This window comes from Danio rerio, chromosome 20, assembly GCF_052040795.2.
Source record: "Danio rerio strain M-AB ecotype USA chromosome 20, GRCz13ab, whole genome shotgun sequence".
NCBI lineage: Eukaryota > Metazoa > Chordata > Actinopteri > Cypriniformes > Danionidae > Danio > Danio rerio.
The window spans coordinates 31447246-31466315 of record NC_141040.1 but is presented as its reverse complement, the minus strand read 5'-3'; the positions used below and the strand labels follow the sequence as shown (position 1 = coordinate 31466315).

General features: G+C 42.7%; 1 protein-coding gene across 3 annotated transcripts in view; it reads right to left on the bottom strand.

Moving 5' to 3' along the window:
• kif26aa (kinesin family member 26Aa) overlaps positions 1-19070 on the bottom strand; it is a 159201-nt gene that overhangs the window by 21865 nt on the left and 118266 nt on the right. For all 3 annotated transcript variants that reach the window (XM_087298277.1, XM_087298278.1, XM_087298279.1), the window contains 4 exons: positions 5148-5339; positions 3378-3471; positions 2344-2606; positions 657-840 (listed from right to left, as the gene is read on the bottom strand). In XM_087298277.1, coding sequence (XP_087154403.1) covers positions 657-840; positions 2344-2606; positions 3378-3471; positions 5148-5339 — 733 coding nt within the window. The remainder of the gene's footprint in view (positions 1-656; positions 841-2343; positions 2607-3377; positions 3472-5147; positions 5340-19070) is intronic.

Below are 19070 nucleotides of genomic sequence, written 5' to 3'. Positions count from 1 at the left end.
AACACAACCTAAAATCAACCAAATATTAACATGATTTGACGCCGTTATTGGACGTCAAAAGACATCCATAGATGCTGGCTAGGCACTGAATTTTGATCCCCTGACGTCATGACTTAAATCTAGCCTAGTATTGAGGTCTTATGATGTTGTGTACCTACTGGGCTCATACACTATGGCTAATGTAGTTTATTCAATTCACCTATTGCGCATGTCTTTGGGGGAAACCGAAGCATTCGGAGGAAACCAACGCAAGCAAGGGGAGAACATGCAAAATCCACACAGAAATGCCAACTGACCCAGCGGGGATTCGAACCAGCAACCGACTTGCTGTGAGGCGACAGTGCTAACCACTGAGCCACGGTGCCGCTAAATGATTTTGTATAGTAAATTATTTTGTGTTCAACAAAATATAAAAATGAATCAAGGTTAATTGATTGATGCAGAGTAAATCATGAGTAAATGTTTATTTGTCGGTGAAGTAATCCCCTAAGGTCTAGATGTAGAGGTCTGTTTAGAATATCCTATTAGCATTAATTCTAAACAAGACAGTGCCCTTCAAAGAGCAAACAACCACACCTATGTTTCCAAAATGATGTTAGACTGTTCTAATTTACATTTCTTACAGTAATATTAAAAATGAACACAGAGAGTCATACTTCCAGCTTTGCTGCTCTTCTCCATGCGGTACTGGGATATGTGCAGTGTGAAGAGCATGTGAGAATTGCGCCGATCCTCCTCCTTACAGTCAGGTCGGGTGGTGCTACGAGCTGCCAGAGCTGCATCCAGGAAGAATGCCGCTCTCTCAGCTGAATATGCCCGCAACTCGCTCTGGTTCTGCAGCTGGACAAAAAGTGAGTATGAGTAAAATAAAAAATGAATAGGGGAATAACACAGAAGCAATTTGCTGTATTTATAGAATTTGCTGTAGCTCAATTAGGAGAGTAATGCCAAGGACATGGATTAAAATTTCAACAAAAGAATAATAAAATGTAGACTTATATACCTTGAATGCAACCCATCTACTTAGTGCATAAATTTAATGAACTGTAGCCAAGAAAAGGTGAATTGCATATACTATGCTCAGTTTCAAGTCATTAAGATATGTTTGTTCCAAGGAAAGTAATGCATTTTTTAAAGCAAGGGTCCACTAACTAGATCACAGGTGACAGTAAAGCCTGATTTATATTTCTGTATCAAGCAATCGCTGTACCTAATATCGCATAAATCGTAGGTCACCAACGATGTTGTTAGCATTTATACTTCTGCATTTCATCTGTACTGCAACAGCACTTCTGAAATGCTAGTAGGCAGTGAGGTTTTTATGTTCAACTGTATTGAGTGCTTTGAGTTTACACCAGAAAATTGTGTGTGATGCTACTGTACAAGCAGCTCAAACTCACACTCATTCAAGGGAGAAAGAGGCAGGAACTGGTGAACATTCAACAACTTTAATCGTGAAGTAAAAACAAAACAAAAGTATCCTTCTGAAGCTCCTCCATGGGTCTTGACACTTTTTAAACACTACTCGCTGTGCTCCCATGTTTCCCTTACCACACTCATCACCGCTACCAAGCTGGCCAATCACAGATCTTGTGCTCTGCATCATCATGACATGTAATTAAATATTTGAGAGGTGCAGGCAAGAGCGTAGAATTGGTATGGATGGAGGGGATGTGTCCCCACCAATATTTGCCAATTACTGAAATGTCCGTACCAATAATTTAATCGACTTCAAAATTAAATAATGCTCCGTCAGCCCTTAGTAACCTACAAAGTCTCGTTCGCTACGAGTTCATCGTAATATTATTAACCAAGGCTGTGCAATTAATCAAAATTTGAATTTGATTTTGGCCATGATTATGAGAAACAATAACCGGGATAAAACGGTTAAATTGCTTTGCACAACTAAATTTCTGTACATTCATACCTCCTCAAAGCCTGACTGCAGTAAAATCATGTAATTTAACTTTTGCAGCATGGGACATGATTGTTGCTGTAATTGTAATATTAAGTGTTTATGTTATATTATTAACTACTTTATTCATGTTTTTTAAAAAGTGCAAAACAGATTTTGTGCTGTTTATTGCAGCTCTAGGGATGTATGTCCCCACCAATGTCAAGAGCAAAACTACGCCCTTGTGTGTAAGCCATGGTGTGTGTCAGGGTCCACCGAGAGGTATGCAACTGAATGCTCCACCAGCCTAACACATAACTTATGTTTCAGTTTTTAAAGAATGAATCTATGCTTTCAAGGAAAACAAGCTCATGAACACCAGACTCTATTATTTGAGCAACAGAAACACTGTGTAGATTATCACAAATGAAAAACAATCTCGAACTCACCTGAGAGCCACAGACTGGGTCCTCTCGCAGAGAAATTCCTGCACTCTGACTGTCCTGTGAAGTTCCTGCAGAAAAGTCAGCCAACAGGTCTCTCAACACCTCTTCTCTGCCGCAGATTTCCACAGCGGACACTCGAATGGAGAATCTTGTGCCGGTCTTCTCTTTCCTTTCCTCAATGAGCTTGAAGAGCCAAGAGATTGCGCAGGGTGCAACACCCAAGCTCTGTGTAGAGCTGTCCCTGCCGATCATGGTGTAGCTTTTGCCTGTGAGGTAAAAGTAAAGTGTTAAAAATCAGCCATAATGAAATTTGCAACTTTCAAGACCGAGGAAACAGAATTTTAAATGTGGTTGTGTTTTAATTGCCCCTTCATTGCTCTTACAGCATTTAACTAAAAACAGTTATGTAATAAAATAAGTGAACATCTGTCATCACAGAATTGAAAAACATTACAATGTCAGCTGATTAACTTAGCTTGACTTAACTACAAAATGATATAAGCGGATGTCTATAATAGGATTTGTGTTCATAATAGCACAGTGCATGTAAAACGTCCCAAAGCTAATAAAATTAACCCACATGGATGTTAGTCACAAGAGAATATACTGTGCGAAGGCAGAGTAAATGAGAAGCCAAGCTAACTATGGGGGATTGAAAAAGCACAGTGGGAGGCACACAGTTTCTCACAGTGAGGGGCTGAAAAAAAGAGAGTAGGAGAGAAAGAAACTGAGCACTTTCAAACTCAAAGTGTAAAATGGGGGCACTTTGTGTTCAACAAACCGCTATTACTGCTCACAGACATATGCCCTCCCAGCACTTTCTCTGCCTCCTTATTAGCTAGTTTTAAATGCTGCCAGAACATTAGTGTATTTCGCATCCCTTTTCCTTTCGCTAACTGTCAGCTACTTCATCTAAAAATGGGTTCTTAACAATGCATTAACTGTAAAAGCATGAGGAGTTGTGAAAGAAGGAGGTGGGATAGCATAACAATAAAGTTAATGACCATAAAATGTGGGTTAAAGAGATAATTACTAACCAAGGTTGGCTTGACCAAAACAGAAGATGCAACCATCTGCCCCATTGACCACAGACTGGATAACCTCTGCCACTGTCCCTGAGCACACCTCCGCCTGATGACAAAAAAAGCATTTAATGCAAATTCAAACTGTTCAATTTGTACATATTTATAATTCAGACAAACAGACCAAATTACAAAATAAAAGAAAAACACACCAAATAACCTGAATGGCGGATGAACAGACATAATTGCAGAATGAAAAAAAATTATCGATAGAATGACAGAATAGAAACAAAAACACAGGACTGTGGATGGATGGATGGATGGATTGATGGATGGATGGATGGATGGATGGATGGATGGATGGATGGATGAACATGGATGGATAGATGGAAGGACAGAAATATCAATAGATATGGATGGATGGATGGATGGATGGATGGATGGATGGATGGATGGATGGATGGATGAACATGGATGGATGGATGGACGGACAGAAATATCAATAGATATGGATGGATGGATGGATGGATGGATGGATGGATGGATGGATGGATGGATGGATGGATGGATGGATGGACATGGATGGACATGGATTCATGGACATGAATAAATGGGTGAAGGGACTTGAATGGATGGATAGACAGACAGAAATATCAATAAATATGGATGGATAAATAGAATGATCAATCAATATAGATGGATGGATAGATGGATGGATAAACAGACAAAATGACAAACATACAAAAAAGACAAACATCAGACAGACAGAATAATAAACAAAATGACAGACAAAACATCCAATAGACGGATAGATAAACAAAACAACACACAAATAGACAGACAGATAAACAGACAAATGTCTGGCAGACAGATAAACAGACAAAATAACAGACAGACAGACAGGCAGGCAGGCAGGCAGGCAGGCAGGCAGACAGGCAGACAGACAGACAGACAAAAAATCAGACTGACAGGTAAATAGACAAAATGACAGACAGACAGACAGACAGACAGACAGATGGATAAACAGATAAAATGTCTGGCAGACAGAAAACAGACAAAATGATGGACAAAATGGCAGACAGACTAAATATTAGATTGACAGATAAATAAACAAAATGGCAGACAGATAAGCAGATAAAATGCCAAATAGATAAACATACAAAATATCAAACAAAAAAAGGTCAGCATTGACAATCGGCAGGTAAATCCCCACGTGTCATTTTGCCCTTCCTGCAAATTTTCCAAACAGATGCAAAACCAAGTAAAACACTGATAAAGATTTCAAACTTGAAATTATGCGTGTATATTTTTCAGCCTAAGGAAAGTGTTGACAGCGCTGTTGTAAAAACCACCTCTAATGTGTGCTCGCTCAAAGCCTCCTTTGTTCTGAACAATGTGGGGTAGTCATTGATCATCAGACCTGATGTTTCTAGGACAGGAAACCAAAAGACTCCAAACTCCCAAAGAGTTCAGGAAGAAGAAGAGAGACGAGCTCTGTTATCGGTTTCCTCTGAGGACCCTGCAGGCACTGTGGGCTCAGAACGATAACCCCAGCTCACCAACCCAAACCTTTTATCTCCCTTACACACCAAGCCAAACCGAATATCTCCCTTACACTTCGCTTTGATCTCAGCATAAATGTCCTGTCTGTTTGACAGTAATTCTATGTAGATTTGTGCTCAAAATGAAGTATAAGACAGGAAATAGGGACAATTTCTTGGCAGAACTTGCAGATTATTTACTTTCATGACTCTGATTTCCAAATAGAGGCATTTATCACTGTACCTGGGAAGCATCTTGGGTAAAGATGGCATCAAAGGTAAACATCTTTGGGGCGTTGGCAGAGGCGGTGCGGGCACACATGGGCGGCTCACAAAACGTCAGCTGTTTCTTATGGGCGTCCACTTTGAGAAAGGACATGGATTCTGAGGTGTCTCTCGATCCTTTGGCATTGCATATTCGCACCATCACTTTCACCTGCAAGGCACAAAATTACATTCATATCATAATTATACACTTACATCATTTTATTTGCAACAAGCTCCTTTTGAATTTAAAAAATACGGCTGTAATTGCACCTTCCCACCCACTTATTCTCACAATTATTGAGTGGTTTGCTGCATGAATAATATCTTTCAGTTTTCTGGCCAAGGATTTCCCCTCATGCTGGCAGTGTGGAAGCATGTAATCAGTGTTAGATGGATGCTGAGATTTCCAAACCCTTCTGCTCACAAAAGGGAACATCCTGTTGGAAAGTGCGTCTGGATTTACAAAACAGACCCTCCATGTTTTGGCTAGACATTTCATATTAAAGGGGACCTATTATGCAAAAAAAAAAAAAAAAAATCACTTTTATAAGGAGTATAAACACAGTTGTGGGGCAAGAGTGCAAGAGTATAGCCAACCTCTAAAAGTAAACATTTATTAATTCATTTTTTTATAATCACACTTCATAAAAATAGTCTGCAGAAACACTTTAAATGCAATTCTCCCTTTGTACACGTCATCAGAGGGGGACAGTCCCAGACTTAAGTAATGATCTCTCCCTTATTTCATTAGCATAGACAGCCCTAAGTGAGAAGCAGCCGTTCGCCATTAGAGTTTTCACGTCCTACCTCCCAAACATAATGTTTGCGACTAAGAGTCATTATAAATGGGGAGTTTTGAGATGCCACTATGCTGATGCAGAGACATTTGTAACATTTATCTGCCCACTTTTAAAAATGGCACTGGGAGCACAATCTCATTTTAATGCAAAGTGACAATTACCAAAATGCCACAATTTGAATCAAATCCAAAAAGGTGGAGTTTTTATAGACTTATAAAATATTATTTGTGGGGTATTTTGAGATAAAACTTCTCATGCATACTCTAGGGACATTAGAGACTTATTTTACATCTTGTAAAAAATGGGGAATAATACGTTACCTTTAAAATGAAACAGACAGACATCTAATTAAATAGTACGCAGCACAACACTGATGATAATAAGAAATCTTCAGAAGGATTTCTGTAGGATTTTGATACTGAGGTCTGGAGTACTGGCTTTCATCACTGTATTTGGAAATTTTTACAAAGGAAATTAATCTTATAGCGTACAGAAACCGCGTATTGAGACAAGCAGTATTTAAGATTAATGCTTTTGGTTATTATACACTGTTAAAGGAAATCTGTTTAAAAAAAGTTTCTTGAGGAAATGTCCTGGCAGAAGTTGGCCAATTATATGTATATATTTGCATAAAAAAAAACACATTTTTGCTGTTTATAATTGTAGTTTTTATTTAAAATGTACTTTCAGTCAGTCAAGACATCAATCAATTAATGAAATAATAAACAACATCTGTTTATTTACCATCAGTAGCCTTTTTAGTATAGTTCTTTATATATATATATATATATATATATATATATATATATATATATATATATATATATATATATATATATATATATATATATATACTTTTTTATCTATTTATTTTTTTACAGAGCAAGCAATCAAATTCAAACATGAGGCCAAAACTGTATGTCTGTTAGTGCATCTATAATCCCTGTGAAACCCATGATGAATCTAACATTTTACTGTAATTTACAGATGCTAAAGCATTTTTGTTACAGTGATCAAATACATGCAAATGAATTATAGCAAACTGAAACAACACATCCTGCATGACTGAGGCAAAGCAATTCATTATCACACCAATTCAATGAAGCAATAATGTACTTGACTGTGTGTTTAACGTCTTATTTTATAGCTCTGCCACTAGGGACACTTTCAGAGCAGACAGCAACAAACAGCCCCTGAAGTTTACAGTCCTCCGCTGAGATGAAGAATTCAATTGGCCGACAATAAGCATCTCTCAGAATCTCTAAGTTCCTTACTCAAACTGACATTTACAGCTGTGACAGACAAAGCTTTCCCTTCCAAGAAAATAAAGATAATTTTAGCGGTTTTAAAGCTTGACTTTTCCAAACTGCTGCAAAAATATTAAAACCGGTTATTATTCCACACCTATTTACAACTTAACACTTCTACATGAGACGTGCTAGACTATAAGTAGTTTTCATTTAGAAAATTGTATCTCTTATAACTGCAACTGAACCTGACAGAAAGTGATTAACATGTACTGCAAAAGAACAGCTTAGAGACTGATTAAAATTATGTTTGTCTTTAAATTCCAAGTTTAAGGCAACTAATGTATGTTAAGCAACTTAAATACTTTAAATGACAAATATAAATATTACTATAAAATAATCTAAATAAAAATAAAAAATAAATTACCCTTTTTTAACTTTAAGCTTCAAGCAAGCTTTTACTAAATTAATATTTATTTTGAATATTATTTATTATATTTATATTTGAATTTTACATAAAATAACTTTAATTATGCAGTTCAAATACATTTTATTGATTTTTTTTCTACAGTGGTAGTTGCAATGAAAATATAAATATGACATCATCCAAATCTCTTATTCCCTTTGAATACAAACACAGCCATTTGTCAGTAACTTTTACACAGATTAATATTCATTACTCGCACTAGACTCCCACCATATTCCCACAATCATCAGTTCCTCTTCACCTGCCATCTTCTAAGGACCTTGACATTTCCTTCCTCCCCCCCAAAAAAGTGTGCTCATATCCATTTCCTTCACGAGTGCCTAAAAATCAGCATGAGACTCACTTCAACTTCAAAGCTTATTAGCAATCACTCCACTCTCTTTTCCATGATAAACCTCATTAAAAACTCACAGCTGTCTGCCTTTGGTTTGACTTTGGAAAACTTTTATTGTCTATGGAGCATATTTTTAAATGCTGTGTTTGCACAATGCATCAACACAATCAGGTGCTCAATTAAAAGAATGTGAAATACTTTATTTACATCAGCAAAGGATATGATTATGTAATAATCTGATTCCTCTTGAGATGTATGTAACCTCACTGTTCTAAATCAGCCAATCATCTCCCAGCAGACATGATGTCCTCATAAACCCATTACACCTGCTGATGTTTATGAGTCAGCAGTCTGTCACAGGCTGTGTCCGAAAAGCTAAAAATTGCTGCCTTTGAAAGAAGGTAGGAAAGCATTAAAGTACATCCAAATACTAATCTGGCTTTACTTCCTGTCTCCAGAGACACCTTTATCTGGTACAGGTTTTTCATAAAATGAAAAACATATTTGTTGTAGCTAAAATATATTTTAAATAAATTTTAAATATATTTAGTAAAAAAAAAAAAAAATAACGTGTTTGAAAATGTATTTCTGAGTCAAGAAAATACACTTCCAACCTCAAAATAGATTGTTGTTGGCAATCTAAAGTAACAATTAATTAAAATATAAATTATTTAGAAGAAATGCATTCTAAAATAAAAACGCATATTTTGTGTACAACTGTAAATCTAAAATGTTCTCTAAATGTTATGTTGATGTATTTTGTTGTAAAAAATTTTTTTGAAAAAAACAATTGTCCTTGAATTTTTGCCTCTTTGATATCCCACATTGTGCATTCCATTTCTGACAAGAAAGAAAGATGGTGTCTGAAACTTGTGCTTGATTTGTGTGTAAATGAATGTTATTTTTTATTTATTTATCAGTGTTTAACAAGACCATACATATGTTAGAATACAATACAACATAGGAAAAATTACAGACTGTTTTCTTATTTTCTTCTAAAAAATAAAATAAATAAAATGTATGATTTAAAAACAAACATATCTTCTGGGAGAGAAAAAAACTATAAAAATTAATGTAAAAAATAAAGAAATAAAAATTTAAAAGAAATTTATTAGTTTAAATAATAAAAATAATAATAGTAATTGAACAAGTTAACAGTAAACTTTTTTCGGGGGGCTAAAGATTTCTCGGATCCACATGTCATATGATGAAAGAAGTAATTGTTTCCACTTGATAGGAATTGCTCATCTAGCTAAAAGAGTAGAAAAAGCAATACATTTCTTAGAAGCAACATTCAGGTCAACTCACTCTGAAATACCAAAAAGGGCCGTCAAGGTGTTGGGGTAAGTATTAATATTTAATATAAATGTTTTCTAATAAATGCAAATAAAACTAGTAATATTAGGTAAATTTTAATTGAAAAGTATTGACTTGAGGAAAGTCTATAAAAATGGCACATCTGTTTATGCCGTGGGGAAAAATAACTCATTAGAATGACTGCACGGAGACCTTCATCTAATATCAAAAAGTTGCTATAACGTTTCTCACATTTGATATGTTTAAATATCATGATCTTAAGTGTTATACTGCCAAATAAACATATGGAACGACAGGTTGACCACCCATTCCCCTTTGAATCGAAAAGTATTTTGTCCCATACAATATTTAAAAATATAAATATAAATATAAATATTTAGCATTTTCATCAGTCCTTTGGTTTCTTTTATGTTGTAGTTTTATCAAGTTAATTTTTTCAGTTTGCAATGGGTTTCCTCTTTTAATTTATTTAGAGAGCATCACCTGTGCTGGAGGAGGGTCAGATGTGGGTCAGCACAATCCTCATGGCTTTTAGACCTCCAGGGGGTGTTAAGGATAGGAATGAGTTTGTTACCCAAAATAGTGACAACACTCTGAGATGCTCATGAGGCTCTAGAAAGTCCCATGAGGGAATATATATAGTATAACTGTCAGTCACATAGCAAGATATGGAAGTACATGTATGGATGATTCAGTGAAAGGGCATGACCTCATGCTCATTATGCTTAGCAAGTTAATATTAAGCAGATGCTCAATATATGGTGACTTAAAGTACGCTAATGGCAAAAATAGTCCCCCTGGAGTGACCTGGGATTAAGTGCTTTGCCTAATGGGTACCAGCATACTTCAGCATGACAGTGATCATAGTAACTGTCCAGACACTTAGACATATGGGTTTTTTATAGACAAAATACATGCTATGGTTAACTCGTTCCTGTATTGCCATAAGACTGCATATGTAGGAATGTATTACATATAAATCAAGACCATAGTGATAACAGGCTTATATTAGAAACTGAATTGAATGATATTGGATAATTAAAGGGACAGTTGAACCAGAAATTAAAACGATCTGCTAGTTTACTCATCCTCATTCCATTCAAGATGTATGAGTGACTTTTAATCCTACAGTAGATTATTAAGAAATATTTTAATTCGAAATCGTAGTTCTTTTGTTTATTTATAAAATACAACTTCACCACTCACTGGCATTAAAATAAAACACATGCACATGAAAAACTAAATATCTGTGGCTCCTGAAGATACAGAGTTTAGAAGGGGAAAAAATATATTAAATAATAAAATTCATTACAAATGCTATGTATGTGTGTGAATGAGAGAGTATGGGTGTTTTCCGGTGATTGGTTGCAGCTGGAAGGGCATCCGCTGCGTTAAACAAATGCTGGATAATTTGGCGGTTCATTCTGCTGTGGCTACCCCTGATTAATAAAGGGACAAAGCCAAAAAAAAAAAAAAAAAAAACGAATTAATTAATTAAATATTGCACAGTTTTAATTAGAAATACTGGCTTTTCTCAAACGGCCAGAGTGTGATATACATCAAACATCTTTCCGCAACAAAAGGTTTGCACCTCATACTGGAGACAATTTACACTTTACAATTTGCCAATGCTATAGAAATAATGATATTCAGACCAATAATTTCACTAAATAAGTTGTGAATGTTTCATCAGTAGCCATAAATATTAATTCTGTTTTACTAATGTTTGTTTTTTAAATTCTCAGAGTGCTGACAGTTAATTTGCATTTCACAGTGAACATGATTTTAGCTACAATTCATATGAATTCGGCTGAAGAAAATAAATGACATTCTCGAAAGAAAAAAATGTCAGATTTTCATTTTGTTTCAGAATTTTAAATGCTTCAATTAATATTTAAAAAATTCAATTTAAAAATACTGTTAAATAATAATTCATTAATAATTCATTACAGTTACAGTACATAGTAGCACAGTGCGCAGTGGGTAGCATAATCGCCTCACAGCTAGACGTTCGCTGGTTCGAACCCCGGCAAATCAAAAACATGTGGTATACAGTAGGTGAAAAGGGACAAAGCCGAAAAAAAAATGAATAAATGAATGAATGAATACAGTTATATAGCAATTTTCAGGGCTCCCAAGGTGCTTTACAGATTTGAGGGGGAAATCTCCTCAACTAGCATCAGCAGCATCCACCTAAAAAGATGGCAGTATTTTCTGTGCCAGACCCAACCCCACTCATCAGCTTATTGGTGGAGGAGAGAAAAGGATGAAACCTATTATGATATGGAGATGGTTAGGAGGCCATGTTGGACATCTCCAGTGGGTAAGTTTGGCCAGGATGCCAGGGACACAACCCTACTCTTTTCAAAGGGCTTCCTGGGTTGTTATTGACCACAGAGTCAGGACCTCAGTTTAAAGACTAATCCGAAGGATGCTGCTCACTAACAGTATAGTGTCTCCTCACTATACTGGGGCATAGGACTCACACTGACTACAGGTTGAGCGACCCCTGCTGGCCTCTCTACCTCACTAACTCAGTACATTATTATAACTTCATGCCCATTTCATGATAGGTAACTATGATAAGTACTTAAGAGCAGAGCTGTAAAATAAAGGGCTGCTGCAAATCTTAAGCAAACGAATGTGCACACAATAACGTTCGAGGTTACAGAAGTAACCCTTCGTTCCCCGAGGAGGGGAACGGAAGTGCCATAGAGTGGATTGATTGAAATCCACGAAATGGGAGGATTCGGTTCAGAAGCCGCTTGTATTGAACGGAGTATTGAACGGGCCAATGAATGCAATGAATTGGCAGTGTAAGCTTGCACAGGTGTACTTCATTGCCAATTATCCCAGCATATAAGCACACCTGGAGCGAGTAGACGCCATCCTTTTAAGCTGAAGAGACTTTCAAACAGCTAAGGGACAGTCATTATGGCGACGGAGTATGGCACTTCCGTTCCCCTCCTCGGGGAACGAAGGGTTACTTCTGTAACCTCGAACGTTCCCCTTCGGTTGGGGAACTTCAGTGCCATAGAGTGGATTGATTGAAATCCACGAAATGGGAGAAGTATGGAAAGCGCCATAATGACTGCACCTTACCAACGCCCCCGATGAGGGGATTGTCACGCAAGCGTGACGCACCCACATCATGGGAGGCTCGGTCCTCCAACGTGTCCCTGGCCCTAATTTATCCTACTTCAACAGAAGTTTTACGGATTTAGATATATTTTTGGGAAGTCGTAAGCATCTAGATAATTCTAGGAAAATACGACAGTACGTTGGGAAGCGTGCAATCCCGATAGGGAGGACGCTGCGGAGGCCATCCGTTACCCAAGGGGGGATAGATGGCAGAATTTAAATATGGACTAGCCCTAAAAAGGGGGAGTACGCATAGCAAAAGAGTGGTTAGCGGGGAGGGAAGACACGGGTCCGCCCAGGGGGGGGGACTTAACCGTGGCGGAATAAGCATATGGGATCGCCTAGTGGGGATCACGCAAAGCAGGCACCTTTACCCAAAACGCGGGCTGACCAGCGGGCAGACCTACAACGTAGTGGGCCAGCAAGTGACTCCTCCGCTGAGTCAGTGCTGGGGGCCACGGAGGAATCTGCAGGGTCACCTGACGGGGAACTTTACTGACAGATAAAAAGGCGCACGTACCTCCGTGTTAGGGAGAATGGCGCAGCAAGCGTGTTTCAACACCCTACCGAATTGTTTCCTCAATCACCAAGGGTTACCTAATACCCTTGAGGAAACCGGCTCCACTCACAGATTGTAAAACCTTGCAAATGTGTTGGGTGTCACCCAGCCCGCAGCTCTACAGATGTCTGTTAGAGGGGCGCCGCGTGCGCGTGCTCGAGAGGATGCGAAGCTCCGAGTGGAGTGCGCACGCGCTCTCGGGGGACGCGGCTCATCTCGGCTCTGATAGTGAAAGAAAGGCATCCACAATCTAGTGGGAACTTATTTCGGTACGGCACTTCCCTGCTGCCGACCGCTATAACAGACGAAGAGCTGCTCAGATGATCTAAACTCTGAGTGCGGTCCGGATAATACGCAAAACACAAACTGGACAATAAAGAAGGGCTGGGTCTGCCTCCTCCGAGGGCAGCGCTTGCAGGCTCACTACCTCGTATTAAAACGGAGTGGTAGGAACCTTGGGCACATATTGCGGGCGGGGTCTCAGGACGTGAGAGAAAGCCAGCCCAATTACAGGCACGAGTCACTGACGAAAAATGCCTCCGGGTCCCCGACCCTCTAATCGATATCAACGCGACCAGCAGAGCTGTCTTCAGGGACAGAAAGATACTGAGTCGAGGATCGAAGGGATCTGCCTAAGAGGGCATGAGAGGGGGGCGAGTTGGATTAATTCGCTTAGCGCCCCTGAGGAACCGGATAATGAGGTTATGCGTTCCCACGGTGCTGCCAGCCACCGCGTTATGAGAGCGGAGATGGCAGCCATGTAACCTTGAGTGTGGAGGGCGACAGCCTGCTCTCCAGCTTCTCTCGGCGTAAAGAAAGCACAACGCTGATCTGGCAAATTACGGGGGTCTTCTCAGCGAGAGACACACCATTCAGTGAATAGACTCCACTTCAGGGCATAGGCGCGCTCGGGGAGGGGGCTCTAGCCCGAGTGACGGTATTAGCCACCGCAATCGGAGGTTACCTAAGTCTTCCTCGCGTCTAATGACCTCCAAAGATCGGCGAGGGTGCCAGGTGGTGCCCTGTCCCTGAGAGAGTAGGTGCTCTCTCGAAGGGACTGCCAGGGGAGGGCTATCGCGAGGGAGAGCTCTGACATCCAGGTCCGGTTGAGCCAGAGGGGCGCAACCAGCAACCTGTTCCTCGTCCTCCCTGACCTTGCACAGAAACTGCGCGAGCAGGCTCACTGGGGGAAACGCGTATTTGCGCATGCCCCGAGGCCAGCTGTAAGCCAGTGCATCCGTGCCGAGAGCACTCGGTCAGGGAAAGAACAACTGGCAATAAGCGATCTCGGGGGAAGCAACAGATCGATCTGGGCTTCCCCGAATCGCGCCCATATCAGCTGAACAGACTCGGGGTGGAGTCTCCATTCTCCAGGACGTAAGGCTGCCATGAGAGCGCATCGGCTGCACGGTTGAGCTTACCTGAATATGAATGGCGTGCAGCGATTTCAGCCGCGGATGACTCCAGAGGAGCAGACGGCGGGCGAGCTGAGACATGCGGCGAGAGCGCATACCCCCCATACGGCTGATATACGCCACCGCCGCCGTACTGTCCGTCCTGACCAGCACGTGTTGCCGCTCCAGCACCGGAAAAAAAAACGGTGGAGAGCGAGGAACACTGCCAACAGCTCCAGGCGATATGCCAATGCAACTGGGTACCTTTCCACAGGTCCGCAGCCGCATGCCCGCAACGCACAGCCCCCCAGCCCGTGTTGGAAGCGTCTGCTGAAACAACAACAAGACTGGACGCCTGTTCTAGAGACACCCAGGCCTGTAGGAACGAGGGGTCTCTCCAAGGGCTGAGGGCGCGGCGACACAGCGCAGTAACAGAGACTCGGTGTGCGCGCGCGTGCCATGCGCGTCTAGGGACTCGATCGTGAAGCCAGTGCTGAAGTGGTCTTATATAGAATGATCCGAGCGACATGAAGCGGCTGCGGATGCCATATGCCCCAGGAGCCTCTGAAATAGTTTCAGTGGGACCACTATTTTACTGTCGAGCTCTCTCAGACAGTACAGCATCAGCTGAGCGCGCTCTCCGGAGAGGCGCGCTGCCATGGTGACCGAGTCCAGCTCCAGCCTGAGAGAAGAGATCCTCTGCACGGGGGCGAGTTTGCTCTTTTCTCGGTTGACCTGAAACCCCCACAGGTGGAAGTGCCAGAGCACTTTGTCTCTGTGCATAATCAATTGCTCCGAGAGAGGGCAAAAATCAGCCAGTCGTAAGGAAATCGAGTATGCAGATGCCCGCGAGCCGAAGGGGCGCTGAGGCACCCTCCGCGGGCTTGGTGAGGACCCGCGGAGACAGAGAGAGCCCGAAGGGGAGGGCTTTGTATTGCCAAGCTCGATCTTCAAACGCAAATCGCAGAAACTGATGGTAGCGAGGAAGAGTGGAGACATGGAAATACGCGTCCATCAGGTCTAATGCCGCAGACCAACCCAGAGGACGAACGCACCGGAGGATTCGCTTCTGCGTGAGCATTCTGAACGGCAGCTTGTGCAGACAGCGGTTCAAAACGCGCAGATCTAGGATTGGCCGTGACCCACCACTCTTTTTGGGCACGATGAAGTGTGGGCTGTAAAACCCGCTCTCCATCTCGGCTGGAGGGAGCGGCTCGATTGCATCCTTCGCCAGGAGGACAGCAATCTCCTCTCGCAAGACAAGGGCGGACAGGGGGCTGACCCTGGTGAATACACACCCGCGACTTGGGGAGCCGTTTCGCGAACTGAATCGCATAGCCGAGTCTGATTGTGCGTATGAGCCACCGCGAAGAGCTGGCCCGCGCTAACCAGGCAGGCAGAGCTCCCGCTAATGGACTCATCGCTACAATCTCTGACGTACCAGCAGTGGGGCAGCGCGGAGTGGGTGTGCTGATCCGGGAAGCTCGCGGGTCCCACGGAAAAGCTGGAGGTGAGATATTTGCTCTCACTCCGAACCCGAGCTCCGGAGGGGAGGCTCGAGGGGTGGGAGAAAGGAGACCGTCCTCCCAGGGCTCGTGAGCCACTGGCGAAACGCACCGAATCTGCAAGCTAGAAAGCATAGCGTCCCAGACTGGCAGATTTCGGGCTGTCACATCCGGGGAAGTGGAAAGTGCCCTTTCATAATGTTTTCATGGCAGTAAAAAGTGCCGTTGTGAAATGGGGCCCAGCCCTCCAGCGGGGAAAGAGCAAGTTCCCTCTTCTCCAGATGGCCTGTCCCAGGGACGATGCCAGACTTAGCGGCATTCTGGGTAGGGGGGCTGCCTGCTTCCGAGGTGCCCGACGCGCTCGCTTCGCCAGAGGCGTGTGCGGGGGGCGGAGCAGCTCTCGTAGGCGGGCGCCTTCGGCGAGGAGCAGGTATGAACGGCACGGCGGGCGGAGCGGGCTACGGACCGCCGATAAGACATCACCCATCAACTGCTCTCTCACCGCCTTGAATTCCTGGGTGAATTCACAGACGGTGTCGCCGAACATGGCTTGGGATATGGGGAAAGTCAAGAAAGCGGACTTTGTCGACTTCGCGCATATCAGCCAGGGGTGGCGCTCCTGGATCACTAATGTGGACATCGTCCTCCCCAACGCACACGCAGCGGACTCAGTAGTCCGAAGAGCTAAGTCGGCGGCGGTGCGAAGCTCGTAAGCCTGGGTTGGACCCACCCTCGTGCAGCTCGGCCAGCGCCTGCGCTAGGTAGCGCTGGTAGGTGGCTATCGCATGCAAGGCGGAAGCAGCCTGGCCCGCAGCTATGTAAGCTCTAGCTCCGAGGGAGGTAGATAACTTACAGGCTTTGGATGGGAGACGAGGCGGACCCCGCCAAGAAGAGGCGCCGCACGGATTTACCGCCATCGCGCACTCAACCTGAGGAATCGCCACATACCCCCTGGCTGTTCCACCGTCAAGAGTGGTTAGGGTGGAGGGACACGCAGCACGAGCAGAAAAAAGTGCTTTACAAGACCGCGTGAGCCTACTGTGCACCTCCGGGAAGAAGGGAACGCCCCTCTAGTCGGTCCGGCCGCGGAGCTGGGGGATAAACCATCTCCAACCCACGGCCGAAGCAGCCCGGGAAAGCACGGCTAACATGTCCGTTTCAGGATCCGTAATGACAGCGCTCACCAGCCCGAAGGGGGCGAGCGGGTCTGGATCATCATCGGACAATGAAAGCCCACCCTCCGATGCCGCGGTGGACGTCTGGTCTCCGGTGTCATCGGGCGTAAGGGCTACCATCTGTTAGACGGATCGCTTCCCCCGCCCGAAGCTTGGATGGAGCGCTTAGAGGAGCGGGAGGTCCACGGGCCCGTGGGCGACGGATTATCTCTCGCTGAAACCCTCAGATCTGCCCGAGTGCCCGCTGCAGAGCAGGGGACAACTGGGGTGGTACGCCCTTTTGCAAAGGCTAGCCGCGATCTTTACTGCGCAACAGTCATGGCATCGCAATGACGACATGAACTGCCCGTGAGCAGCGCATTAACATGCTGGACCCCCCAGACATGCAGCGCAGTGCTCGTGCCCATCATCCGAGGACAGGAAACCACCGCATCCAGAAACGCACATTAGGAGCGCCGTCCTGAAAAGGACGTGCTGCACGACTGTGTTGCTCTTTCTGTGAAGTTTGCAACTTTATACGCACCGCTCTGGAGGACCGGACCCAAAGAACGCCAGGCAAGGGAGAAACCCAGCTCGACCGTCTGCCACTGCGTGTACACACTCTGGACCAGGAGAATGCTCTCGTTCGCTTAGAATCGCTGGTCACAGCAGGAGGAACCCTCATCGACTCGATCAGAAAGTCTCTGAAGCGAAAAGGATGGCGTCTGCTCGCTCCAGGTGTGCTTATATGCTGGGATAATTGGCAATGAAGTACACCTGTGCAAGCTTACGCTGCCAATTCATTGCATTCATTGGCCCGTTCAATACGCTTTCAGACAAGCGGCTTCTGAATCGAATCCTCCCATTTCGTGGATTTCAATCAATCCACTCTATGGCACTGAAGTTCCCCAACCGAAGGGGAACTAAAATTACAGGAAAGATGTTTGATATCACTTCCAACACTGTTTACAACTACTTCAGAAAAACACTCAAAAATCCAGCCAACAGAAGATAGAACCACTGCACATGCTTATTATAAGTAGAATTTTATCATCTGTTGGTGTGAACACTAATTTGACTCCCTATTTATCTTTAATTATCACTTTGATTGTTAACATTAAGCTTTTTGATTGTTTCTCATACAATGAGACATGATACAGTAACACCAAAAGTAATGCTGATAGGTTCCATGCTCACATAACCCAAGAACAAGACACAGAAATACCAATGTGATATCATAAGCATTTCCACACTCAGACTGTCCAGCACCAATAAACAACTCTATTCCAAGCTAAAAATATGTCTTTCATCCAAATGCCCCCTGATGTCATTCTCTGACCCGTCTGTTTTCATACAGTGCTTTTCCCACTCCCTCAGCCTGTCACTCTCTAACAGTGAGGAATGCCGTCTGCCATTCCACAGGAGCTTCTTGGAATTCCAAGAGCCTGGGAATCAGGACAACTGGGGCGACCCGTGCTGTCACACACTGTCTGCTTTGATGGTAACCAGAGAACTAGCCAAATCGATAAACCCACAGAGAATTCTTGAGCAGAGGGCAAACAGAGGTTTACACATCATGTCATTTTATTAACACAGACGAAAAATTATCTCTGCAATTATGAACAGTGCTGTGAAGTAACTGATTAGGGATTACATAATTAAATTAAGTACTTGTAATTAGATTATATATGTCTAAAATATTTAAAATCATTACAGTTACTTTTTATTAATTACACAATATTTGACTTTTTTTTAAACAAAATGATTCAAATAATTCACTTTTATTTCAAACCTGGAAGACTTTCTTATGAATATCAGCAATCTAATGGCTTTAAATAGCTAACAGACTACAAAGCTGCCATTACATGAACTACATATTCCATCATGCACTTTGTACACACCAGTTCCTGTTTCAATTTGATTACACGCACACACAAACACACAGCTGGAGGATCGACTTTA